The following is a 27797-nucleotide window of genomic DNA, read 5'->3' as shown; positions in this document are numbered from 1 at the left end:
AGACATGGTTTTGGAAATTATGATTTGGCGACACTGACAGCGATGAATATGTCTACCATTATCAAATTACCATGTGTTGGTAGAGTTTGGTAGACATAAAAGATTTCGTGTACCGTTTGTGACTTAGGGTTGTGAGTATATTGTAAGTCACACAATAATTATTCCTCCTAACCTAATGCTATTAATAAAACATTTTCTCTATTGCTAGGTTTATTAGACTGGAAGTTAGCGGTGAAACAAAGTGACACGTTTCATTCTTTGGTCGTAAGGAACTTTCAGTCGAAGTTGTTATACGGTAGTTAAGTAACTCGTTTTTATGATTTTCATATTGTATTTGGTGCAATAACAATGAGGTTTTATTAATTAAGTACTGTATTTTCTGCGTGAGCTAAGTGACTCATCACTAGGTAACAGCAGTCTCGCTTTTGAGTAATTATATTAATAAGGTAATGAAGAGAAGTCAACTGACATTTCATTATTTCAGTGATTCACTTGTATAACTTAATATTTTTCGTCGAATGTATGATACAGGCGCATCATATTCTATAATGCTAACGTGATACCGATATATCAAGGTACTACTTTACGAAAGCTCTTGTAGGATTGAGTTGAATTTTTTTTATACGGTAGAATGGAAAAATATTTTTGGCTCTTCGAGCCTGTGGCGAAAATTCAGTTTTCTGCAACTGTACTATACGAAAAAAAAAATGCATTAGAAGTCACTTGTCTAGTAAAATCACAGTAACAATAGGCGTATTATTCTATTTAGAATTTGAAAACCATTCTACTGCTAACTTAATATCAATTCTTACTGATTGTGAGTCTCTATACCTAAATACACACTACTTCAATGACGGATTGTCAATATTGTCATTGTACCCTACTGATTTATGGATAGAGTGAACCACTTTCCGGTAATTTCATAAAAGCTGTATAAGTTACTGGGTACAAAGGCAAACCAAGAAGAACACCTTAATGATATCATGGTTAAGATGCTACGATCTATGCTAATAGTACATTATGCAACGAGCCTATAATGGTAGTAATTAAGACGCGAGTATGTTTGTTTATGAAACCAGCGCAAGCGAGTTTCATAATTTTCATACGAGCGTCTTAATTACCATTATAGGCAAGTTTCATACGACATTTTATGCTCGACCATATTTCTAACTTGAAATTATTCATAAGTATTCATGTTATGATTATCTAAGTGAAGAGCGGAACTGACCTTCTAAATTGTGAGATGTGCGCAGACGCGAAAGTATTGATTTATTCCGAGGGACGAATGTCATTGACCTTGATATAATCTAGAGAATAACATGAACATTAATATTGATATAACCTGGAAATTGGTTTAGAATTGAAAAACGAGATGACAAATTGAATTTATTTGAATATTATTTACAATTAACGCTAATTGTTATAGTAACAGAACATAACCTTCTGCGACAGTATTGGATTTCCAGCCTCCGTGACGTTTTGCTAATTGTCTTTCGATTGCATATCCGAGAATAATCGATACTTGCGGTTTTATAATGGTACAATGGTGATTTCTCATTGGCTGAACAACTGAACTATAATGAATAGGTGTACTTTAATGAGGTGCATTAAAGGGCTACTACCAAGTGTATAATTACTACATTTCGGCATGGTCGAGCATAAAGAATACAAAAAAGCTACTTTAAATTATTTTTCAAAGTATTGTTAATAATTAAGGCATATAGAAATATATGAGGTAGCTTATACAAATTTCGGATAAATTTTATCATAATTTTTTTCATTTCATTTACTACATTTTCATAGATCTTACATTAGCATGAAGCTTTAAGATGTGGAAGAAGTAAAAATTTTACAAGATTACAATTACAATTTTTACAAATTTTTTACAATTTTTTTGGCGAGATGTAGTGAAATGAGGTGAGGCCCGAGGATTCACCAAAAGATTACCTGGTAGTTTCTTTCGTACTCCAGTTATACTCTTTACATATCGTCGTTGTTCCTGCAATAACTCCTATGTGACATATTTATCGATTTTCAGATTTTTGCTCTATTAAATAACTTAAATAGTGATACAGCAAATAATAAAATCTCGTATTTATGTAATTATATTTCTTTGTTTCGAAAATGTAAGAATTCACAGTCTCCTATGTACGGCTGCCATAGGATGAATAAATGTGTTTTTTCTTCCTACTGAAAAATTTTATATTTTGCACTTAGAAGTTATTGCAGGAACAACGACACTATACGAATCTGTAACAAGTTAGGTTTGGTTAGTTTAGGCTTTTGTTGTGCCTTGCATATATGATCAACTGCATCTCTAAAAAAAATTTCTTATAAATTCAACGATTTTCACTTCCAAAATCACTGGAACTGCCTCAGCGCTAGTTTCACCCAAATTTCGGTAATTGGTTAGGAGAGGCCTACCTTTTTACACGTTTTTCCGCTAACTTAACCTCACTGGAAGTAGGCCTACACTTGTCTTTGTGTATTTAATTGGTTTTAACTTTTAATGCTGTTTTTTTTATTATGCGCCAGTGTGGCTTTGGGAGCATCAACGTATACTGTAAGCAGAGGGGAGTGTAGGCGTCACGCAACAAACAAAATTACATTCCGAATTAGGTTGGAATATAGTTAATACATTACTATGTTAAGTAGAATATAGAATTAAAGTTGAATCGATTCTCGACTAAGTCAAATGTATCACTTGAACTTTCCGTGCGACAGTTTCTCCTATCCTTATCCTATGATATGAAAAAGAAATTCATCTATTTCTACTATATATTATTATGACAGTTACGACGTGTTGTCCAGCACAAAACCATCCGTCTATACGCTTATCCACAACAGCTGGAATTTAGTTTCACTTTCTTTAACACAGGATACAAGCTTCATTGTTAGGTGTTCCAACATTTGAGAAAATGAATTGGAAGTATCGGAACAAGCAACGTTAATAGATATAGATCCATCTTGGAAAGGATGAACATGTTTAAGATTATATTTGTTCTTCCGCTGTAACAACGATTTTTCGCATTTCTTAAACTGTTTTTCTGTTCGCCACCTTTCCACAGTCGTTTAATTTAATTCGAAAATAGCACCAAGTTCTCCATGCAACGGATCATAAGCCATATTTGTAACTGAAGTTCACAAAAATGTATAACACTAATACACTGAACTCTGAATAACCAGCAATCACACACATCTTTGAAAGTAAACTGATAATATAGAGACATTGAAAGCTGAGTTTTGACAGTTAAAAAAATAATGGACAAAGTCAGGTGCATGTGGACGAAACATAAGTATTACTGTAAATCCCAAGAAATACAATTTACTCCGATCATTAATCTTCTTTCATTTGCAAACTTCCAGCTACATTCGGGTGATTGTTTTGCTGAAGGACATGTCCCCAAATAAAATATAATATAAGGTACGTCCTGGTTGGGGTTTCTTCCAGGGTTTTCCCTCAACCAATTTAAGCAGAATTACTGGGTAACTTCCGACGTTAGACCTCGGACTCATTTCGCCATCGTTAATTCACATATCATCATCATCATCATCATCATCATCATCATCATCATCATCATCCTTACAATAGCCCAGGTTAAGTTCACTGTGTGGCGTGCTGTACTTATATAAGAGCGCAACCGTTTGGCTAATAATAATAATAATAATAATAATAATAATAATAATAATAATAATAATAATAATAATAATAATAATTCTTTATTTATACTGGCAGAGTTAAGGCCATAGAGCCTTCTCTTACACTCTACCAGGTCACAAAGTATACAAGCAGTTAAAATTTAACAAAAAGTTAAAGAATAGAATACTAACATATTACAAAATAATAATAATAATCATTCACAGAATAGAAGTAATAAGCACAATAAATATCAGGCTGCAGTGCAAGAATTCGGGTCCCTCCTCCATAAAAGGTAAAAAAAAAAAATTTAGTTGCCTAAGCTGCGTTTTCAAAGAAATTAAGGGAATTAACAATTAATATTAGGGATTTGTGCCTAGTTGTAGTTAGAGCATCGTTGTTCCTATAGTCCCGTCGCTCTAATTCCGGCAGCCAATCGCGTTGCAGGTCGGCTACATTTAAACATGTGCGTCTTGTGATTCGCTGATGAAGACGTTTTTCATTTCTTAAGGCTCGATAAATACTTAATATAATCGCCCGCCATTTTGGCTCTTTCGTTGGCGTTCGCAGAAAGCACACGAGGACGTTATTTGCCGCTCAATTATTTGCTGAATTACAGTGCGTTTGATTTATTATCATAGGAGCTACGACATGATAATGTTTAACGATGTGGCAAATAGATTCCTCGTATGTTAGCTCGGCAACGAAAGAACAAAAATGGCGAACGATAATACCTACCTAGACTTTATAGAACCTTCACTTCCTAAGACGTAAGCAAAGAGGAGGAGTCACGCTGGGAATAACAGCGTCGCGACTATAGCTTTCCAAGCAAAGAAGTTAATAACATCAATTTATACTCAGTCAATCATAGCTTAAGAGTTTACTGCACCAAGTGATTTACGGTATACAGATTTTTTGCTACACAGACTTTGCACACAATGATTGTTAATTGATTATCTTTTATTATGTCCATCAGAACATTCCATGATGTCTGTTGAAAAGAAGGTGATTCTAGTCACTGGCGGATCTGGACTTGTGGGTCAAGCCATCCAAATCATTGTCAAAGAAGAAAAAAGGCCAGACGAGGAATGGATTTTTGTTGCTTCCAAAGATGCTGATTTGAGGTAACAGTTAAAGACTTAAAGTATTATAAATATTTCCCATCTATGAAGGAAGGAAAGCCCTTACTATGAATCAGTAATTAAACTAGTAGTCATTTTATACAGCAGAGTCCGTATAGGCCAGTTTCTATCTGACGCTTTTCCAATTCACTGCGGGCTAAAGCAGGGAGATGCACTATCACCTTTACTTTTTAACTTCGCTCTAGAATATGCCATTAGGAAAGTTCAGGATAACACAGAGGGTTTGGAATTGAACGGGTTACATCAGCTTCTTGTCTATGCGGATGACGTGAATATGTTAGGAGAAAATCCACAAACGATTAGGGAAAACGTGGAAATTCTAGTTGAAGCAAGTAAAGCGATAGGGTTGGAAGTAAATCCCGAAAAGACTAAGTATATGATTATGTCTCGTGACCAGAATATTGTACGACATGGAACAATAAAAATTGGAGATTTATCCTTCGAAGAGGTGGAAAAATTCAAATATCTTGGAGCAACAGTAACAAATATAAATGACACTCGGGAGGAAATTAAACGCAGAATAAATATGGGAAATGCGTGTTATTATTCGGTTGAGAAACTTTTGTCATCTGGTCTTCTGTCAAAAAATTTAAAGTTAGAATTTATAAAACAGTTATATTACTGGTTGTTCTGTATGGTTGTGAAACTTGGTCTCTCACTTTGAGAGAGGAACAGAGATTAAGGGTGTTTGAGAATAAGGTTCTTAGAAAAATATTTGGGGCTAAGAGGGATGAAGTTACAGGAGAATGGAGAAAGTTACACAACACAGAACTGCACGTATTGTATACTTCACCTGACATAATTAGGAACATAAAATCCAGATGTTTGAGATGGGCAGGACATGTAGCACGTATGGGCGAATCCAGAAATGCATATAGAGTGTTAGTTGGGAGGCCGGAGTGAAAAAGACCTTTAGGGAGGCCGAGACGTAGATGGGAAGATAATATTAAAATGGATTTGAGGGAGGTGGGATATGATGGTAGAAACTGGATTAATCTTGCTCAGGATAGGGACCAATGGCAGGCTTATGTGAGGGCGGCAATGAACCTCCGTGTTCCTTAAAAGCCAGTAAGTAAGTAATTTTATACCACTTATTAAATACTTTCTTTTCTAATGCATTCTGTTACGGTACTGTTTTTTATTTTGTGTGGGAGATTCAAACAGAAACCTGTGTAGGTAGACACAAGATGCCCTATGAACATTTCTGTGCTATTTATTTTGAAGATTAAAAGAATTTGAGACGACATTTTCTTTCTGAGACTTTCTGTTTTATTTCTCCACTTTACATATCGTCCACATTTCACATGTCTGTACTTACTAGCTATGAAAGAAGACGCAAGACAGCTGCCAACTGCATTTGTGCTAAAATATGCTGTTGCCAGTATTCTCTGACTTCCATGACCATTTTCACCTGTGTGTTCCATAAACCAAACTGTCCTCCAACGAGCAAGAATTCCGAGAATACACAATTAATTTGTAATTAAATGAACTAACAGCACAAATTTTTTAGCTCTGAGATTTACCCAGTGTTGTCAGATTTCTTAAACCTAGATTCCCTCCAAGTTGTATGAAAATTCTCATCCTAGTTTTTTTAACAAAAAAGAAGCTCTTCCTTCAACTGTACTTGAACATCTGCAGAATCACAGTAATAACAGAACAACATTATTTTTCTATAGAAATAACGATGTACAGTACTTAATACCTATTGAGAAAAAGGACTGCAAATATAATAATAATACTTACTTACTGGCTTTTAAGGAACCCGGAGGTTCATTGCCGCCCTCACATAAGCCCGCCATTGGTCCCTATCCTGAGCAAGATTAATCCAGTCTCTATCATCTTATCCCACCTCCCTCAAATTCATTTTAATATTATCTTCCCATATACGTCTCGGCCTCCCTAAAGGTCTTTTTCCCTCCGGCCTCCCAACTAACACTCTATATGCATTTCTGGATTCGCCCATATGTGCTACTTGCCCTGCCCATCTCAAACGTCTGGATTTAATGTTCCTAATTATGTCAGGTGAAGAATACAATGCGTGAAGCTCTCCGTTATGTAACTTTCTCCATTCTGCTGTAACTTCATCCCTCTTAGCCCCAAATATTTTCCTAAGCACCTTATTCTCAAACACCCTTAACCTATGTTCCTCTCTCAAAGTGAGAGTCCAAGTTTCACAACCATAAAGAACAACCGGTAATATAACTGTTTTATAAATTCTAACTTTCAGATTTTTTGACAGCACATTGGATGATAAAAGCTTCTCAACCAAATAATAACAGGCATTTCCCATATTTATTCTGTGTTTAATAATAATGGTAATAATAATAATAATAATAATAATAATAATAATAATAATAATATGTCCTCTGATTGAGGTTCTGGCTGAATTGTACTTCTATTATCAGTCAGTACATTTCACTTGACGATGTGTGTCAGGGGAAGAACAATTGTTTGTATGCAACTGAAGTCGTGACTAATGTAATTTGTAGCTAGTCGGAAATGAATGCAATGGAGGGGGAAAGGAACTGGCCACTCTACCCCATTATCTCCTGACCTAGTTGCCTTATAAGTGGTGCCTTCTTGGTATCACTTGTGAGGTTCAGACCTGTCTTTGGACAGTTGACTAAACAACAACAACAATAATAATAATATGTTTTATTAGTACTTTAATTAACCACGATTTCATTGTGCATGTGAAGGGGTCAGTCTTGAAGATGCACGAAAAATCTCCACAAGTGGTACTTACTTTCTGAATATGCCTTGTACCTAACTTGGTCTTATATGAGATTTTAAAATTGTATTAAATTAAATTATTTCTTGCTTGCAGTGACCGTGAGCAGACTAAAGCATTATTTAATAAGCACCACCCTACTCATGTGATTCATCTGGCAGCTATGGTTGGAGGTCTGTTCCATAACATGTCACACAATCTGGATTTTTTGGTGAGATTTAATACGGTTCTTTTTAATAGAAAGTTTCTCCATATAGAGTTTAGTTGTTTATTTGGCTCCATACTCAAATATTTACTAATGTATTGGTACCAACTTGAGGGCTCTCATAGAATTGATCTCCTGAGGATTATTGTTGTTGGTCCAATGGCTAGGCACTTGACATTGAAATCATTTGCTGTCTTGCATTCCAGTATTTTAGTATGATTTCATCTTCAATGAAGATTGTACAGTGTACCATTCTTAAAGATGATTGTGTATTATGGAGAAATGATGGAATGAATACAGTGAAAGAAGGAAGACTTTGAAACAACCTACCACAGTTCCATCTAGTGCTCACCACAAATTCCATTTAGACTGTCAGAGATTTTAATTCAGCAAAATGGGAAACTGATACTCTGTTGCAAATCAAGATTTCAGGTATAACTCCCTGTAAAGTTGATTTGAATAATTTCGAGGGAAAAATTGTTCCGGGGCCGGGCATCGAACCCGGGACCTTTGGTTTAACGTACCAACGCTCTACCAACTGAGCTACCCGGGAACTCTACCCGACACCGATCCAATTTTTCCCTCTATATCCACAGACCTCAAAGTGGGCTGACAACCGTCAAGCAACCAACTTCGAGTGCACACTAACTCTGTGTGACTTAAATTGTGGTTTTCTGTTAACGAACAGTGACGTGTATTATGCAAATCAAGATTTCAGGTACTCCCTGTAAAGTTGATTTGAATAATTTCGAGGGAAAAATTGATACTCTGTTTATTCGATTAGTGGTGAATACTAAGAAGTGAAATATTCCAAATTATCACAAAAAAAATACACAATTTAGACTGGGTTACAAGAACTTACTATCCACCGCTGTCGAGTAACAGTTAGCATGCCTAACCGTGAAACAAGCAGGCATGGCTTCAAATTCTGGTTGGGACAAGTTACCTGGTTGAGGTTTTTTTCCAGGGTTTTCCTTTAACCCAATAAGAACAAATGATGGCTAACTTCATTGGATAGTTGGATTCGTTTTGCTGGCATTTCCTCCACCTCACTGAGATGCTAGGTAACCATAGCAGTTGATAAAGCATCGTAAAACAAATTAAAAAGAAAAGAACGTACTTATTTATTTTTCAACTTTTAATGGTCCAAAAGTAGCTAGTCAGCGATGTATGCAATGAAGGGGGAAAGGAACTGGCCACCCTACCCCATTATCTCCTGGCCTAGCTGCCTCATAAGTGGTGCCTTGTTGGTATCACTTGTGAGGTTCAGACCTGTTTTCGGATAGTCGAGTAAAGAACAACAACAACAATGGTCCAATAAGTTATAAGTAATAATGTGGAGTTGCAAGAATATCCGCTAATGTAACACAATTTGTAAGCCAAGAAATTTGGTTGTAGTTTCTATTAGGGACCTGTTGTTAATTATTGGGCTTCAAATTTAATATGTTGAATTTTGGCAGGATTTAAATTTGATTATGTTAGTTTTGTTACAATTTAATACTAAATTATTGTCTGAGAACCAGTCACATATTTTGAGGAGAATTACCTCTGTTGAAGATTGGAATGTGTTGGAGTTATTGGCTGTAATTACTATACTTGTGTCATCTGCAAATAATATGGGATGACCTACATCTTTTATTAGGAGGGCAAGATCATTTATGAACACTAGAAAAAGTAGGGGATCTAATATTAATCCTTGAGGTAACCCATTATTAATAATTCCACATGTCGAGGCAGATTTCATAGTTGTATTGATTTCGACTTTTTCCTATCTATGAAATATGAGTGAAACTGTTGGTGTGCAAGTCCTTTAATTCCATAATAATCTAATTTGTCTAGCAGCATTTTATGATTTGTACAGTCATATGCTTTGGATAAATTAAAGAAAATTCTTCAACTTGAAATTTTTTATTAATTGCCTCCAGAATTTTGCCAGTAGAACCAAATGTTGCATTTTCCGTGGATTTGTTTTTCCTAAATCCAAACTGTTTTGGGACTAAAATGTTGTATCTTTCAAGATAATATAATCTTTTCATACATTACTTTTTCAAAGACTTCGGAGAAAACTGGTAGAAGTGATATTGGTCTGTAATTTTCTGGAGATATTATTTCTCCTTTTTTGAAGGTAGGAATAACCACTAAATATTTTAATCTCTCGGGGAATATACCATTGAACATTGAATAGTTACGTAAATAACTTAGTGGCCTAGCTATAATATGTGAACTCAAATTAATATTTTGCTTGTTATTTCATCATACCCTGAGGAGTATATCTAAGAATACATTTATGAACATTTTGCATGCAGTTGGACATTTATGTTGGTCTCTTGTGTAATTTGTGCAAGTGACCATGGCTTCTGAAATATGGAGTTAAATGTCTGATGGAGCAACTAACAGTCCATTAAATGCCACGTAAGCAACACTTTGTAATTTAGTGGCCCATTTACTTTAATGATTCTTTACCTAATGATAGAATCATTTATTTATTGGTTTGTTTTCTTGCAACCCAGCATTAGTCACATAATGTTCTCTTATTAACATTTTTTTTCTCTTCAGAGTTAGGTTTTGTTTGGAATACTTGCACACATTTTTTTGTGAAACTTTGTTTTCTACATGATATTCAATCAATTCATGTACGTCTGTTACAGCGAACGAATATCCACATCAATGATAATGTGCTACAAACAAGCTATGAGACTGGAGTGCTAAAAGTTGTTTCGTGTTTGTCTACATGTATCTTCCCAGATAAGACTACTTATCCCATAGATGAAACGATGGTAAGTCAGCTTATTGAGTGAAACAGCTTTTTTTAATGTAGAACTACGTCTTTATTTTTGACGTGGTAGGTCACCGACTGCCCAGTAACAATATCCAAAAAAAGTGTTATATTAGAATAGCAAAACAGAAAGTATGCCACTGTGTAGAAAAAGGAGTCTGTTACCTTAAACATTTGCAACTAAATTTAGTGACCTGAAGATGAGATTTCGTTAGTTCTACTGGGCTTCTACAGTCTGTCCACTTAGCATTCATAAAGAAGAAGATGGCACATGAACATTGGGTCCAGGGATACTAAAACGAAAGATAGTTTAGTTTAAACCTTGAAATATTTTTCATTTCCTGAGTTTTTGCAAGTTTGATTATTTATATCACTCACTGCCACTGCCTTTACTCCTGAGTAAGAACTGGGACATTTCCAATTTTTTTACTTAAAAACCTGGGACATTTTGTAAAAAAAAAAAACGGGACACAATAAAAACTGCAAATTTTTAAATAAATCCATCACATGCGTTGCAAGCACATTTTAATCAAATTGTAAAAATACGTCCTAATGCCCATTTGGCAAACCTTGAAATTATTATTATTATTATTATTATTATTATTATTATTATTATTATTATTATTATTATTATTATTGATGATAGGTACTGTAAACAAGAGTGAAGATAATATTTTAAGATGCATTCAAGTATTTCTCAGATTTATGGACGTGGTTGACATGTCTGACCGACCACCATGTGAAATGCAAAATCTAGAATTGCACAATGTATATTCCACTTCCATCCGCATCTTTGATGAATGGGAATTCTCTTCTGATGCTGTCGTTTATACTGCATTTCATTTACGTTTCGGTATGATGAAAAACAATACAAAATTATAATGCACTATACAACTCAACTTTCGGCTATGATGCTATGATACTGAATATAATCGGAAATGGAAATTATAACTAATACTGCCAAATGAGCATGGAGAGAGAAGAAAAGAGCATCGATCTAAGTATCACCAACATTGCTACTTATTGAAAAGAGAACAATTCTCGTAATCCATTTTTTTAGGAAGACTATTCAAAAGCGGGACATTTGAAAAAAAGTCGGGAAACCGGGACATATCATCAGAAAACAGGACTGTCCTGGGGAAAAACGGGATGAATGGCAACCCTACTGTATACCAAATTCCTCATACATTTTATCATTCCTCAGCTACACATTTCAGGTTATCAGAATACAGTAAGAATGATTCTAGAACACATTTTGAAACCTTTATCAAAGCTCTTCCATCAGTATCAAAATACTTCCCAAAATAATTGAACGTATTTTCATAGACAAATAAATTAAGAATTTTGTGTTGTTCCTAAATTATCAGCTTGCTCTAAATGCTTCCTTTATTTAAACCGATACATTTATGATTATTGAAACTCTGAAACAGAACCTAAATTTTATAATGACGTGTTCATGTGCAATACTGTAGAACTTAAGACACGTCCCCACCTAGGTCCAACAGCCTACAAAAATAATGAAAATGCAGACAAAGCAAAAGAATTTGAAAATGTAGAATTCAGAACTGTATGGGAACAAAGCTGATGTAATATGTAATTAACTTGTAAATTTGAAATAGTAATGAAATAATAAAAAAATAGATTAAAATATTTAACAATTAATTACTTCATCAAAAACGCAACGTTTATACGTAAAACTTAACAGCCTCATAAAACATTGTTATACAGTAATATCAGACTTGAATACATTTTCTCACGCTGTTAAAAAATAAACGTCATCCTCAGCAGGTTTATGTTACTTTATTCTTTTCTGTAAGCACATGGTAGACAATTGTTCAATATTGTAGAAACTGAATAGTTCTGTAGAGAATCTAAATGTCATAGTATCAGTACGGTAATTATGCAATGCAATAATTTCACTAAGTCCGAAGTAAATATATTTTATCATTTTATTATGTGATGTTCTTTGTCACAATTTTTCCATTTTTTGTTTTACTTAGAACTACGGTTTTTCTCCTCGCTAGTTTTGTGGAGATAACTTGGGAATTAACTATCACATAAAAATGCGACTCTTTCTAATTTTTTTCCTTGTATTCCCCATGAACTCATTGCATTTCTCTTGTTCTCATTGTCTTCTCCTTGTTCTCATTGTATTCCTCTCGTTTTTATTTTCTCCTTGATCTCATTGTTTTCCTTATGCTCCCTTTGTTTTCCTTATCTGCCCCTTGTTCTTGTATTCCCCTTGTTTTTCTTGTCTTTCCCTTGCTTTCCTTGTGTTCCCCTTGTTCTCCTTGTATTCGCCTTGTTTTTTTTTGTTACCTACATTTATTATATGGATTACAAGGTGTAGTAAACCCCTCCTACTGAAATCCCATCCTCACCTTCTGTTGTGCAACTTGTTTTTAACAAATAAAGCTCTGGGGACAGTCACAGCAGTATAACTGTTCCATAAAGAATGGAGGAAATGTCATTTCAGAATGCTTACATGCTATGGCATGCATAAGTGTCCCTTAAGTGGTGAAGAGGGGATATGGTCTGCAAAGTGTCTGACAGTCCTCCCATTTAGGTCATATGCACCCACTATCTAACAGCAGTTTAGGGGTTGCATGTAGGTGATATAACTGCCTTAACATAAAAATATGGCGCCTAGGTTAAAATTGCTACATCACTCTCCTATATTGGAGAGCAAGAGAGTTAATGGCTTTATTACCAAGAGCTTAGCATTAGTTAACAACAGCAACATTTATTAAATAGTCCACAGCCGTGGAGTAACGGTTAGCACGTCTAGCCGCGAAATCAGGTGGCCTGGGTTCGATTCCCAGTCGGGGCAAGTTACCTGGTTGAGTTTTTTTCCGGGGTTTTCCTTCAACCCAATATGAGCAAATGTTGGGTAACTTTCGGTGTTGGACCCCGGACTCATTTCACCGGCATTATCACCTTCATCTCATTCAGACGCTAAATAACCTAAGCTGTTGATAAAGCGTCGTAAAATAACCTACTAAAATTTAAAAAAAATTATTAAATATATATACTCATAACTAGACTTCGTTGAGTTGCCACACGCAGCATGCCATCAGGTTGCCGATGTACGGTAGTATAGGGGAGGTGAGCGACCGCCCGGTCTCATAGTATAAGCAGTTCATGTTAAGAGTTGTGACCGGTCCAAATAGATAGAGCAGCTACAGCTAATGTATACCTATGTAAGCACTTGTTTTTGCATTACTGTGGTTGGAATAATCAAAGTTTAACATTTGTTCAGTGCAGACAGAATTCAGTCAAACATACTACAATGAGAGTGTTGCTGTTCCAAACAATTGCCCCTGGAATACTCTTACCTCCGCAGCCAGTCTTGACCCATTAGGGAACGTGGTTGTATTCTGTTAATTATTATGCAGAACACTACGGCAAAATAATGGAGGTAATTGATGCATTGCATAGCATAGACAGTTTCGTCATTGCAGCTATAAAATCATTGCCTTCTGAACAGCTATTGGAAGATATTCTGTTCATTGATTCTAATTTTAAAATCGTGTCCGAAAGCATTATTCTGTTAGAATCGTCTAAACTAAAACTCTCAGAAGCCCTTAATATAGTGGATAAAATATCACAAACCATTATCCAAAATAACAATTCACTAATTTCAGAAAAAGTGAAATGTAATTTGAGAAACATTATTGCTAAAAATTCTGCCTATTCACAACTTCGTATTATAAATGATGTACTATCAGGTCATGACAAGATGTCTGAAGTTGGTGTACTAAAAAGTAGTGACTTTCCATTCTTCAAATATGCACCTATTACATCGTGTGATGTTGAATGTACATTTTCCTAATATAAAAACCGTAAGTGACCATCGGAGGTGGTTATTTTGCAGTCGCTCAAAATGTACGTAACTCTTCACTGCAATGCACATATTCAGGGATGATGTGAGTATCTTACATTCAATTTTAAGAGGTAATATATCTCACTACAAAATAATTGTGTATTTACATGTTTAGACATTTCCTACTTCAATGATCATTCATTATATTTCTTGAATGAAGGATACAGGTCTTATTGTAACTGCAGTATACTGCTCAGTGTTTACATCAGAGGCATACTCCATCCGTTGCACATCCCCTTCTCATACAGTCTATACCGCGTGCGCAGTAAACCTTGCGATTCTCGTGGCAATTCCACGAAGTCTACTCATAACTGTCAATTCTTTCTGCTATTTAGAGTGACAAAAGGAATAATGGGATAGAAACAGAATCCAAAGGAAAAAATGTAATATATTGGTGGTCCGTCTTAAAAAATACTATACAAATTACAAGTCACCCAATTGCGATTTTAATAGGAAGTGTGTTTTGTGTGCTTTCAGATCCATTTAGGACCACCGCATCCATCCAATTTTGGCTACAGTTATGCCAAAAGATTGATTGACATATCAAATAGAGCTTATCATGAACAACATGGGTGTATGTTCACGTCAGTTGTTCCGTGCAATGTATTCGGACCACATGACAACTATAGTTTACAATCAAGTCATGTCATCCCAGCGCTTATCAGGAAACTCCATGATGCTGTTGAAAAAGGTAAGACGGTCAGACTGGCTCTTGATATAAAACTATTATGGAATTTTACCTTAGTTAATGACTAGTTTCGTCTTGATATTCGCCATCTTCTAGTGAAATCTGAAGATGGTGGAGATCAAGCTAAAACTAGTCATTAACAAAGGTAAAATAGCATTATAGTTTCAATTAACACAGGAAAATTGTTTATGTACCAAATTTACCAAATCTTAAAAGAATAAAAAAAATTGAGTAATTGCGCCATTAAATCTTTCATATTAGGATATAATTTTTTTTGTACAGTCTGATAAGGCTTGTAGTGTATTATAGCATTTGTATAGCATTTCTTGAATGGCACTCAAAATGGCTTGTTGTAAACGAATTGTAAAGTCTAAAAGAATTTTACACTTTTCAATTGATATTGTACAGAGTGATTTATATAGAACTAACGCATTTCTTTTCTTTCTTTCTTTATTTCAAAACTAACGATGCTAGCCACAATTTGTTATACCTCAAATGTAGAGTATCTTTGGGCGATTACTAACCTCTATAGTAAATGTTGAAAATTCTTTATTTATTCAGCTGGAAATTCACTTAATGACAAGTTTTAAACGTCAAATTAAGCAGGAGTTTTGAGTCCCTGTCACGAGATGCGCAAATGTTTATTCTTTATTCCTTATTGTTGGCAGCTGTTTTTCGACGTTTTGTTTTAGTCACTGAAAATGCAGTACGCATTAAATCAACGGCTCTTCCTTGTGAAGCAATACTGGATTACGAATTGAATTACAAAGGGCATACCAGAGAGAATTTGATGTTCGTAATCCCTTCCCCCAAAGAAACATAATACTCGGACTGGTAAACAAATTGGAAACAAATGGATCTCTAAAAGAATAATAATTTTGATGACAATAAATATGCAGAATAAAGAATAAACATCTGCGCATCTCGTGACAGGGAATCAAAACTCCTGCTTAATTTGACGTTAAAAACTGGTCATTAAGTGAATTTCCAGCCGAATAAATAAAGAATTTTCAACATTTGGTATAGAGGTTAGTAAACTCCCAAAGATACTCTACATTTGAGGTATAACAAATTGTGACTAACATCATTCGTTTTGAAATAAAGAAAGAAAGAAATGTGTTAGTTCTATATAAATCATTCTGTAAAATGAAATACATAGATTTTAGGGGCCCACTCTCTTTGTTCAGTTAAAATGCATCTGAAAACTGATGACTGTAGATATGACCATTTCAGTGTTGCAATGAACAACACTTTTTTTTAAACAATGAAATTAAATAAATTAATAAAGAAATAAATAATTCGAATGTGCTGTTGGCATCTTATAGTTGAATTACTTTATTAAATAAATGTTGAGTCAAATGCATTTCACTTTGTCTCTTATGTGATTTTAAAAATTTGTGTAAGTTTAGTTGTACACACCCAGAAACAAAATTTGGGTCACCTGTATTTTCCAGGTTCCAGTTGTAACGTACTGCACAGTAAAGGCCCATTCACAATGAAAATTAAACATAACCATAACATAAACACAGAAGTTTGCGCCCAGGCTACCAAATGGGATCATTCACAATGATTCACATAAGCATTGACATAAACATTATCGTAAGACGTTAACATGATTTTTTCATATTTTGTGACATTGCTTATTTACTTATTTATTGCACTAAGGAATATGTCTAGTTTTCATTTACCTATTTGTTATATTGGAAAATAGATGTCGCTGGTATCGTTCGATCAGTCACCAAGTTCTTGCATTACATTTTGTGCGATTTTTGCTATGCTATAAAAGAGGTAACTAAAAAACGCAAATTTCAAGTTACCTAGTTCTTGCATTCACACGGTGATGAGGAAATGGCGTCGTTGTTATGTTTCCATGGTTACCAAGCATGTTTGCTGTTATGTTTATGTTCCCATTGTGAATGATTGTATGACTTCTTGATTTTACTGTAACGTTAAGTTAACACTTACATTATGTTTAATTTTCATTGTGAATGAGCCTTTAGTTCTGAGCATTTGCAATATGTTAAGCCCTATTCACAATGAAAATTAAACATAACCGTAACATAAACACAGAAGTTTGCACCCAGGCTACCAAATGGGATCATTCACAGTGATTCACATAAACATTGACATAAACATTACCGTAAGACGTTAACATGAAAGTCTGCAAAGTCCAAACTTTCATGCTTATGCTTACGTGATTTGCAAACAGAACACAATCGTGGAGCGCTGAAGTATAAGACAGAATATGAGGAAATGGCTTCGTTGTTATGTTTCCATGGTTACCAAGTATGTTTGCTGTTATGTTTATGTCCCCATCGTGATTGATGGTATGACTTCTTGATTTCACCGTAACGTTTACAATCTTAAGTTAATGCTTACATCATGTTTAATTTTCATTGTGAATGAGTCTTTATAATAGGAATTTGGAAAATTCAGATGGTCCAAATTTTGTTTCTGGGTCTGTAGCTATATTTTGGAGAAATTCACAAAATATAAAAACACCATGACTTTTGTTTTCATTCAGGAAAGTCATCGGGGTCTCCCGAGAGTACTGTATTCACTGTTCTTGGTACTGGCCGGCCCTTACGTCAATTTATTTATTCCTTGGACCTTGCCAAGCTGTTCATCTGGGTACTGCGGGAGTATAAAAGCGTAGATCCAATTATTCTATCTGGTAAGTACAGTTAATTACATTTGTTTTCTGAATGTTGATAATATTACTACCAAGTTCTTCTTTCCACACTTTGACACAAGGAACTCTTTTAAAATGATCTCATCAGAGATGGCTCTAGAAATGGTGCCATAATGCTTTGGCATTACCATAAGAAATAGAAATATCTTTATCTTTGTACCATGAAAATGCTAAATGGTTTTACATACAATTCTCTTGTTAGAAATGGCTTTCAAATATCACGCCAGTAATAACTTGTCACACATTTCTCTGTTGTACGGAAGCACGAGCATCTAGCTAAATTTATTTCTCTTTACTGCATGACAAATAACAAACACATTCAATGCATATGCAGAATCAAATCATTGATGGAAGAGTGAACTACGTACCGGTAATTTGGTTTTAACATTTGTCTGATCAACGAATTCATGCCACAAACAAACTGACCTTAATAAAGTGGTTATTGTTTTTTATTGTGCATTTCTAACAATATCTGCTTGTCATCTGTATCAAGCCTTCAGACAGTTTTTCAGGAAATCAGTAGATCATGAGCGTAATATTAATATATCTTTGTTCTTAACACGAGTTTCCTACGATTTTAATTTTCTGCAGCAGTTAGTTAGTTAGTTAGTTAGTTAGTTGAAGCTTTTATCATTCAGTCTACTGTCGAAAAATCTGAAAGTTAAAATTTATAAAACAGTTATATTACCGGTTGTTCTGTATGGTTGTGAAACTTGGACTCTCACTTTGAGAGAGGAACAGAGATTAAGGGTGTTTGAGTATAAGGTGCTCAGGAAAATATTTGGGGCTAAGAGGGATGAAGTTACAGGAGAATGGAGAAAGTTACACAACACAGAACTGCACGCATTGTATTCTTCACCTGACATAATTAGGAACATTAAATCCAGACGCTTGAGATGGGCAGGGCATGTAGCACGTATGAGCGAATCCAGAAATGCATATAGAGTGTTAGTTGGGAGGCCGGAGGGAAAAAGACCTTTAGGGAGGCCGAGACGTAGATGGGAAGATAATATTAAAATGGATTTGAGGGAGGTGGGATATGATGATAGAGAATGGATTAATCTTGCTCAGGATAGGGACCGATGGCGGACTTATGTGAGGGCGGCGATGAACCTCCGGGTTCCTTAAACACCAGTAAGTAAGTAAGTTAGTTGTAATAAGAAGCAATTTTGGTGCTTTGTTGTTCACACGTTAAAGATAATGAATTAGTGTTTTATTCATTAGAACTTTCTTTATGCCAGGTAGAATGAAAGTAAAATAATACTGAACAACAAATTTCAATCTTTTGTTTTGCAGTCGAATGAAAAGAGGTAATTTTATACATCTTAATTACGCAACTTTTAACACTATATCACTTTGGAAAACGTATTACATGTCTTTCACGTGTTAAATTTAATGTTACCTTGTTAACATGTTTCGGCCTGCTATTGGCCATCATCAGAACTGCTTGTTGCAGACAGACAGATCATTTCAAACACGTTACAAGAACACATCACAGCCATAACAAAATTACAAAACACTTCCACATTGCAGAACACGTCACAAATGCTAACCACATATATAGAGACATCAACACAGACATGGAAATACACATCCAACCAAAAAGCCAGAAACTGAACACACTAGAACAATACGAAATATATAGACACACAAAAACACATCCAAATGAAATTCTGAACACACAACTCAATTTCAGAACACACACACTCTTTGACTCCACATTACACTACACAAACACACCCCTACAGGAAACAAAACAAAAGGCGCCAAGACCAGCAACAAGCAGTTCTGATGATGGCCAATAGCAGGCCGAAACATGTTAACAAGGTACATAAAATTTAACATGTAAAAGACATATAATACGTTTTCCAGATAATTTTGTAGCTTATGTTGAATTCAGATCTGAAATCCAAACTTCCCTGTCACATAGCGTTTTTTCGTGAAATTCTACAAGACAGTGTTGTACCTCACAAAGGAAAAATAATACTGAAACTATAAATTATTGAAAACTGTTAGTTAATGGCGTTGTCTATGCTCCCAAACCTCGAGCTTGCTATAAAAGTAGATATAAATAGATGTATAGTTGTGACTATCATTCTACAGCAACATGCGTGAGAACACGTGATATCACAAACTTAGGTCGGATGACTTGCATAACGGATGGCTACTGTGATCGACTCCCACCAATGACCATACTCAAACTTATCAGGATTTTATAATGGGGAAAGACTTAACTTCACTTTGTTTCTGCTTATCTTAACACTTTACTTGTGTAGTTAATTTCACTCATCATACTAATATCAATCACTCTTCTATGCTGATTCTATTCAGGATACGTAGGAAATCTGCTTGGTTTCTTAATTCAGGTAATTTAAGGGGTTAGGTACAGCTTACAGCAGTAAAATTTTGGAAATATTCAACATATTTTCCTCCATTACTGATCTTGTACAATAATGAAAACTAGTATGTGTAAAACACTGTCCTATATGAAAATAGTACATTATGCAACGAGCCTATAATGATAGTAATTAAGACGCGGGTATGTTTGTTTATGAAACGAGCGTCTTAATTACCATTATAGGCAAGTTTCATACGACTTTTTATGCTCGACCATATTTCTAACTTGAAATTATTCAGAAGTATTCATGTTATTCGTATCTGACAGAAGAGCGGAAGTGACCTTGTGCATAGCTCGTAAATTGTGAGATGTGCACAGACGCGAAAGTATTGCTTTTTTCCGATGAACAATAATGTCATTGACCTTGATATAATCTAGAGAATAACATGAACTAATTTTGATATAACCTGGAAATTGATTTAGAATTGAAAAACGAGATGACAAATTGAATTTATTTGAATATTATTTACAATTAACGCTAATTATTATAGTAACAGAACATAACCTTCTGCGACAATATTGGATTTCCAGCCTCCGTGACGTTTCCCTCGTTGTCTTTCAATTGCATATCCGAGAATAATCGAAAACCTGAACTTTAATGAATAGGTGTACTTTGATGACATGCATTAAAGGACTGCTACCAGGTGTATAATTACTACATTTCGGCATGGTCGAGCATAAAAATATTTTTACGATTGAAAAAAAAATAATTTACATTTTTTTTTTTCTTCAAAATTCAGTTCACTGTGCAGTGATGAAGCGTTTCCCACATAACTCAAAAACTATCCAACATTGTGTGATGAAATTTTTTGTATGTATTTATGCATGTCATATCTACAGTATGTTGCAAGATCACTTCTCTATCTTTGATAGATTGATAAAAAATAAATTCATTTAAAAAATGGTCAAATATCAGTATTTTCTTCTAACACGAAGGAATGTAGTTGAAATAGCATAATATTGTAAACATGAGTTTCAGCAATAAAATAAGAGGAAGAGAACATGAAAAAGTTAACAAGTTTATGAGGTATGAGGGAAACGCTTTATCACTGCACAGTAAACTGCCACCATTTTGAATTTTGAAAAAAATGTATATAAATAATTTTTTTTTAATCGTAAAAATATTTTATTCATATAGCATAAGGAAGTGTTTTACACATACTAATTTTCATTATTGTACAAGATACAATAATGGAGGAAAAAAAATGTTGAATGTTTCCAAAAATTTTACTGCTGTAAGCTGTACCTAACCCCTTAAGATTCAACACTAAATTAATTACAAACAAAACTATACTTGATTTATTGAATTTACAAATATGATAGAATATTTACATGTAAGAGGTATCTTCATTCTTGTGTCCACCAACTGATGCCGTAATTTCTTCCGAACTTTCTTGAAATGTCTTCTGCAATCTGTCTGGTTAAGTTGACTAAAAGCTGAAAGCTCTGGTTCTTTCGTCTATTAAGTTGTTGTAAGTTGAGAGAAGTTTCTCCGAATCTATATTACAAATTGCCTCTTAACATTTATTTAGGATATTCTAGCTATAACAAACTAACAACATTTAAACATTTTACAATGCTTTTGTTTGCTTTTCCGAACATGGTTTTAGTTCACAGTAACCAAGAACTAATTTATCTTTGTCCAAGTCTTTCATATAATTCACCTTGCATAATAGGGTTAATGTCTACCAGTGTAATGTTCTTTGGGTCGAAGATTGTCGGGTTCTCAAAAATGGTTCTACTAGTGTCAGATGACACCAATGAACATTTTTGTTAGGGCCTTTATCGTTGTCTGTGTAAATGTGTCCTTGAGAGTGGCGGCTCTTGTAACTTCCCTGTCCTTCAGAGCAGCACTTGTATCATCCATGAAAATGTCATCCATTACATTTTGAATCTTCTATGCCACATCAATAAATTTAGGAATGCAGTTATGTTGTCAGACTCCAAAGCAGCTATTCTATCAATCGTATCTAAACACACACCTTCATCTCAAACAGCAGAAATAACTAAAATGCTCTCTTAATTAATATCACTCAATAAAAGAATTGTATTCCAATGGATACCGTCCCATTGTGGAATCCTGGGAAACGAGAATGCGGATGCTTTAGCAAAGAAGGGTAGCACTACTACTTACAGACCTGTTACTAAATCTACATATTACTCTGTGAAAAGATTTATTAGATCTACATACTTAGACTTGAACAAACAAAATTTGATAACACAATCCCAGGGGAAAAAATGGAACTCTCTGCATCAAAATCCACAGTTAATTCCCGATTTACCACGAAAATCGTCTGTAGTTGCATTTAGATTGGCAACAGGCCATGACTGTTTGGCCAAACACCTGCATAGAATTGGAATATATCAGTCCCCTAACTGCCCATTGTGCAACTCAAACCAAGAAATGGATTCGGAACACTTCAAAATCTGTGCTTCAGTGGCTGGTCATGATAATATCTTTGAAAAATATTGGAGTGCAAGAGGTCAAATGACTTTATTGTCAAACGCCTGGCATTAGAAAACAACTACATTTTGAAAATTTGTTTTTAAGTTTCTTTAGTTTATCATGTAAAATGTGTGCAATGGGATAAGTAGAACCTTCCAACATTGTTGTTAGGTCTGCTAAACATTTTGCATGTTCACAGACAAACACTGCTTGAGTATGAATTTCAGATATTTCATTAGAACTTAGAGAACTGAAGAATACCATACCAACATTCTATATTGCATGCACTAGGATTAAAGAACTTACACATTATACGTAAAAGTCGCGTTATATTTTGAAAAGTCGACCTGGTTGGCGAGTTGATATAGCGCTGGCCGTCTGTGCCCAAGGTTGTGGGTTCGATCCCGGGCCAGGTTGATGGCATTTAAGTGTGCTTAAATGTGACAGGCTCATGTCAGTAGATTTACTGGAATGTAAGGGTAGATTTGAAATAGAAATTATTTCTTTTCTTGTAGTTATAGCTGCTATAACTAAAAGAGCTCAAATTCCGTTTTCTTCGTGCTGAACTTGGCCAACCAGGCTCACTAATTGGAGATGATCAAATCTATAATGTAATTTTAATGTGGGACAAAATTCTGGCACATCCGGCGATGCTGATATAACCTCTGTAGTTGCGAGCGTCGTTAAATGAAAGGTAACATTTAACATTTATTTTGAAAATAAAGTCATATCATATAAGAAAAATGGTAAAAATAGCGTTTTTCTTTAAATTAGTATATAAAATGCTAAATTCACGTAAAAATTCGCGTTATCACAAATTTTGCGTGTTCCTATCCATGCCTAACTTAAACATAAATTATGTTTAAAAATAAATACTGGAGTTTAGAGATATGGGACATTCAGTTGCAATTTATATGAGAGGAATTGATAATTGAAGAAAAAATGATAGGATTTGTTGGATATCTAATTATTTTTCAACATAATCACCTTTTATTGAACACGATCTAGAACCTTTTTTATCCTCCTCAAAATTCAGAATTTTTTGACCGAAATCAGTCCTTCACTGCTTCCATCACATCATTATCACACTCAAATTTCCTTCCTTTCAAGATCTGTTTGCGGTTTGCAAACAGAAAACAATTGAAGAGTCCACTGCAAGAATGATGGATGTCACTTTCTTCTCGAAAATGAACCAAGACTGTCAATGTATAGCTTAAGACATATAGAATATACATAGAGAGTTATATGGCATTAACACTGATAGTCATTGTCCAGTAATGATCGGAAAATCACAGTTAAGCTTTGAGCACTAAGCATTTCAAACTTTCAATTGCTTCTCCTGCAAAATGTATTCCAAATGACATCCATCATTCTTGCAGTGGACTCTTCAATTTGAAGTTCCTTATGGTGCTACACACATACTTAAATCTTTCATATCTATTACTTACATCAACTTCACCAGTCCAAAAAATTAAATGTATTAACTTCTTCAATTGGCTGAAGGGAAACTCAGAAATCAAACCTTACTGGCTGGTGACACATCCAGTACATAATTCTTACTCATAAGGTCATAAGCTCCATACAATAAATAGTTGGACTGATGCTTTCCTCTTATACTTCGAATAATGAGATAGTAAAAGGACAACTCATCTTTTCTGAATGTTTTAACGTTACTGCATGAAAAATGACTGCACTGCACATACTTTCATGATTGGCAGCCATGTCTTCTTTCAGCTACATTCATTATGGAAATTAATATTCATTAATATTTAATGTTCACAGTCTGTGTAAGTCATACTAGGACCATGTACAACTGTCATTTTAAAACAAATGCTTGTCTTTACAGCGGATGAAAAAGACGAAGTATCAATAAGAACTGTTGCTGAGACCATTGCAAAAGCATTTGACTTCCAAGGTGAAATACACTATGACTCAACACAAGCAGATGGACAGTTCAAGAAAACTGCAAGTAATGCTAAACTACGAAGTTACTTGCCTGATTTCCAGTTCACCCCTTTTGAGCAGGCTGTGAAAGATTCAGTGAAATGGTTTAAAGAGAATTATGACACAGCAAGAAAATAAAATTGTTGTTATTTTGTGTAAATAATGTAAAGATATACTTAATTTTTCAAGTATATATAAGACTGAAGAAAAAAGATCATTGTTATTATTATCAGACGGGGGATTTTTGGTCCCTACACAGAAACAAGACATCATGTCCCTTGGCGTACGGAGCATAGGACTGAGGACAACAATCTCCCTGCAACTGACGAACAATCATGCTTAGATGTTGTATATTACAGCTCAGTCATGTGTCTGCATGCAGTCAAGGGTGAGCTGTCATTATTGGTTCCACATGGACAGCTTTATCTCTAATATATTTCTAAAGATTCCGTCCAGAATAAAAATATTAAAGAAAAAGGCACCTGGAATTCTGTTGCATTCACACCCACTTATTCTGTAGTGCACCTGGATAGAAGCAGTATTTTATCATTCTCAAAATTATCAGATGATAGTTAACATAGGCAGTGTGCTGCATTGAAAACAATAAACTCTTGATTTCTCCACAATTAATAGTAATATGCGTTACAAGAGCGGTATGTTGAAGTTTTCATGTTCGAGGAAAAGTTTGAAAAAGCAAAACGTAGTTGAGCTTTTTTAATTTCCGGGAATTGAAAGAAAGTATACTGCTCGTGTATCGTACATTATTTTGTGCGAAGATCGTTTATTACATACCTGAAAGAGGAATTTCTAATTAGTTTCAATGGAATCTCCATCTTGGTTTCTGTTCAATGACGGAAAATTTGCAAAACAAAAATATCTATCTTCAACATTGTTGCTTTAAAATGTTTTCTGTGTTTACTATACTCCAGCAGGCCGTGATATACGTCTGTCTTTTTTTTTCCCCCCAATCTATGATGAGTCTGGAATCTTATTGATTTTTTTCACTGCTTCCTTAATGTTACTTGCATCACGAATGCAGTAACTTTAGAGGAGTTGTAGAGTTTACTTAATTTTTGCAAATATTTAAAAACAATAATTAACAGTGCAATTTAGGTGAAATTGCAGTGGTAAGTTTCCAAATTAAAATTATTACTATATTGAACGTCTCTAAAAATAATATGTTAAAAGCCTAAAGCAGTAAAATGAATATGTCACTTAAGCGGTAAGAAGAGGGAAATTGTTATGTGTGTTAGATTGGGAATACTGAATGTGGAATTTTAGACTTTCCACAGATTGGTTTTGTGCGGAAAGCAAGCAAATACGCACGATCTCGCACAAAAGAAGATACATAGTAAAACGGTCAGATCCGAGACTTTCATATATTTCTCGGTGTGTTCTTTCAGCCACTAGTAGTAAATCAGGGTTGGATGTGGAGCCTGTATGATGCATGTAAGTAGCCTCTTCATCCCTATTGAATACAAGTTCCAATTCATTTGTATTTAACCAATCTTCCAGCTGTATTTTGGTCTCTATATCCCCATAATTTGGAATGGGCATTAAAATCTCCCATTATTATAGTTTTATGTGATATATAAAAAATATTCAAATCAGGACTGTTATTTGGAGGATTGTAAACAAAATATATTGGAAAGTGTTCTTTGGATCTCCATAAATCCAGATATGCTATTTCTGTCTTATCTGTTTCATTCATTTCTTTCACAATTTTGAAATTTGATGTGAGGTTATTTCTAACACCAATGAAATACCACTAGCTATTTGTTTTCCTTTTGGTAAGAGGTACGTTGTATATCCTTTTATGCTGAAATATTTCTTCTGGTTGTTACATATATTGGCCTCTATTATACCAAAAACATCTACTTGTTTGGTGAACAATACTTTGGCAAGTTCTGTTCTCTTATCCTGAAATATCTTGTTTGGCTAAACCAGTGCAAAAACACAGTCATCCTGTGTGACTCCAAAGCTACAATCCAGTCCATCAGCTCAATTACATCCCCTAAAATGGAAAAAGTAAAAGAAATTCATTGCATGGTAAAACAAATTCAAATGCTAAAAAAAAAAAGTGGTCTTCCAATGGATCCCGGCCCACTGTGGACTGAACGGTAACGAGAAAGCAGATGTGTTAGCAAAGAAAGGAACTAAAATCAACTTAAAAACAATTTTCAAGTTCCCATATGAATCAGTAAAACGAGTCATAAAAAGAATAAGTAACAGCGAACAGGCAAAGCATCAAAATTCAAAATGGAAAGAATCACTCAAAGATTCAAAACTAATTCCTGATCTACCTCGAAAATCTGCCGTGGCCATGTTTAGATTGATTACTGGTCATGATTGCCTCCATCGTATTGGAGTACTGAATTCACCTAAATGCTTACTGTGCACCAGAGAAGAGGACATGGAGATGGAGCACCTGGCTAATTGTGAAACTCTTAGGACATTTGTGGACCTTCCATCAAAATATTGGGAAGCAAGAAGGATGATGACTTCATTGTTAAATCCAGAGCATTAGACACACACACACACATAGTGAAACGTAAAACCTTGGATTACAAATAACTTGATTTGCGAGAGTTTTGCAAAACGAACGAACAATGACGAAACATTTTTGTTTGATAACTGAGCGATGTCTTGCAATATGAGCAGCACGATTTGTACGCAACTTGCTTCGCTTGCGAGCAACAGCAAGAGACAATGGAAGGGATCTCATCTGAGGAGGAAGAGGAGAAAAGAGCAGACGAATTCCTCGCTTCAAATGAGATTAAAGAGGTACATAAAAAGTGGGAAGCAGTACAACATTTTGTTCAAATTCACCACCCTGATAAGGTTGTAGCAGTGCATGCGATAAATCTGTTTAACAACAATGCAATGTCACATTTCTGCAAAATCTTCAAAACGAGGCAAAAGCAGGTGTCATTGAATAGGTTCTTAGTCAAAGCAAAAGATTCCAGTCAGTCAAGGAGTTAGAAGTGATTCCATTAGTGATATTGAAAATATTTTCTTTAAATATTCAAGGAGTTTACTAAGCAGTAAAACAGGTGAAAGGTACTCAAAAACAAAATACAGGGAAATATTTTATATTGCACTATTATATTGAATTTTACCTAAATTATACTGTAATTTATATGAATAAATGGTTGTGAAACGAATTGCATTGTTTTTTATGGAGAAAGTCGCTTTGATATGCGAGTGTTTTGGATTAAGAGCACGTTTTAGAAACGAATTATGCTCGTAATCCAA

The 27797-nt window shown here is 34.7% G+C and overlaps 1 protein-coding gene across 2 annotated transcripts; it reads left to right on the top strand.

Annotated features, from left to right (window-relative positions):
• On the top strand, positions 1 to 27706 carry Gmer (GDP-L-fucose synthase-like protein). Of its 2 annotated transcripts, none has more exons than XM_069829480.1 (7): positions 1 to 142; positions 4614 to 4761; positions 7607 to 7721; positions 10364 to 10492; positions 14852 to 15065; positions 17587 to 17736; positions 24445 to 27706. In XM_069829480.1, exons 2-7 carry the CDS (start codon positions 4622 to 4624, stop codon positions 24678 to 24680), a joined length of 984 nt encoding a protein of 327 aa, XP_069685581.1. In that variant the 5' UTR covers positions 1 to 142; positions 4614 to 4621; the 3' UTR covers positions 24681 to 27706. The 2 variants fall into 2 exon arrangements, with proteins under 2 accessions (XP_069685581.1, XP_069685582.1); XM_069829481.1 differs by having other exon boundaries at positions 42 to 131.
• The last annotated feature ends 91 nt before the right edge of the window (positions 27707 to 27797 follow it).

This window comes from Periplaneta americana, chromosome 6, assembly GCF_040183065.1.
Source record: "Periplaneta americana isolate PAMFEO1 chromosome 6, P.americana_PAMFEO1_priV1, whole genome shotgun sequence".
Lineage (NCBI taxonomy): Eukaryota > Metazoa > Arthropoda > Insecta > Blattodea > Blattidae > Periplaneta > Periplaneta americana.
This window is presented reverse-complemented; position numbering and strand designations above follow the sequence as displayed.

What these genes read in the sequence shown, in the direction of transcription:
- Gmer (XM_069829480.1), top strand. Translation starts at nt 4,622, where the DNA reads ATGATGTCTGTTGAAAAGAAGGTGATTCTAGTCACTGGCGGATCTGGA. An exon ending in TCCAAAGATGCTGATTTGAG is followed by an intron (nt 4,762 to 7,606) that starts GTAACAGTTAAA and finishes TCTTGCTTGCAG; the next exon opens with TGACCGTGAGCAGACTAAAG. An exon ending in CCATGATGCTGTTGAAAAAG is followed by an intron (nt 15,066 to 17,586) that starts GTAAGACGGTCA and finishes GTTTTCATTCAG; the next exon opens with GAAAGTCATCGGGGTCTCCC.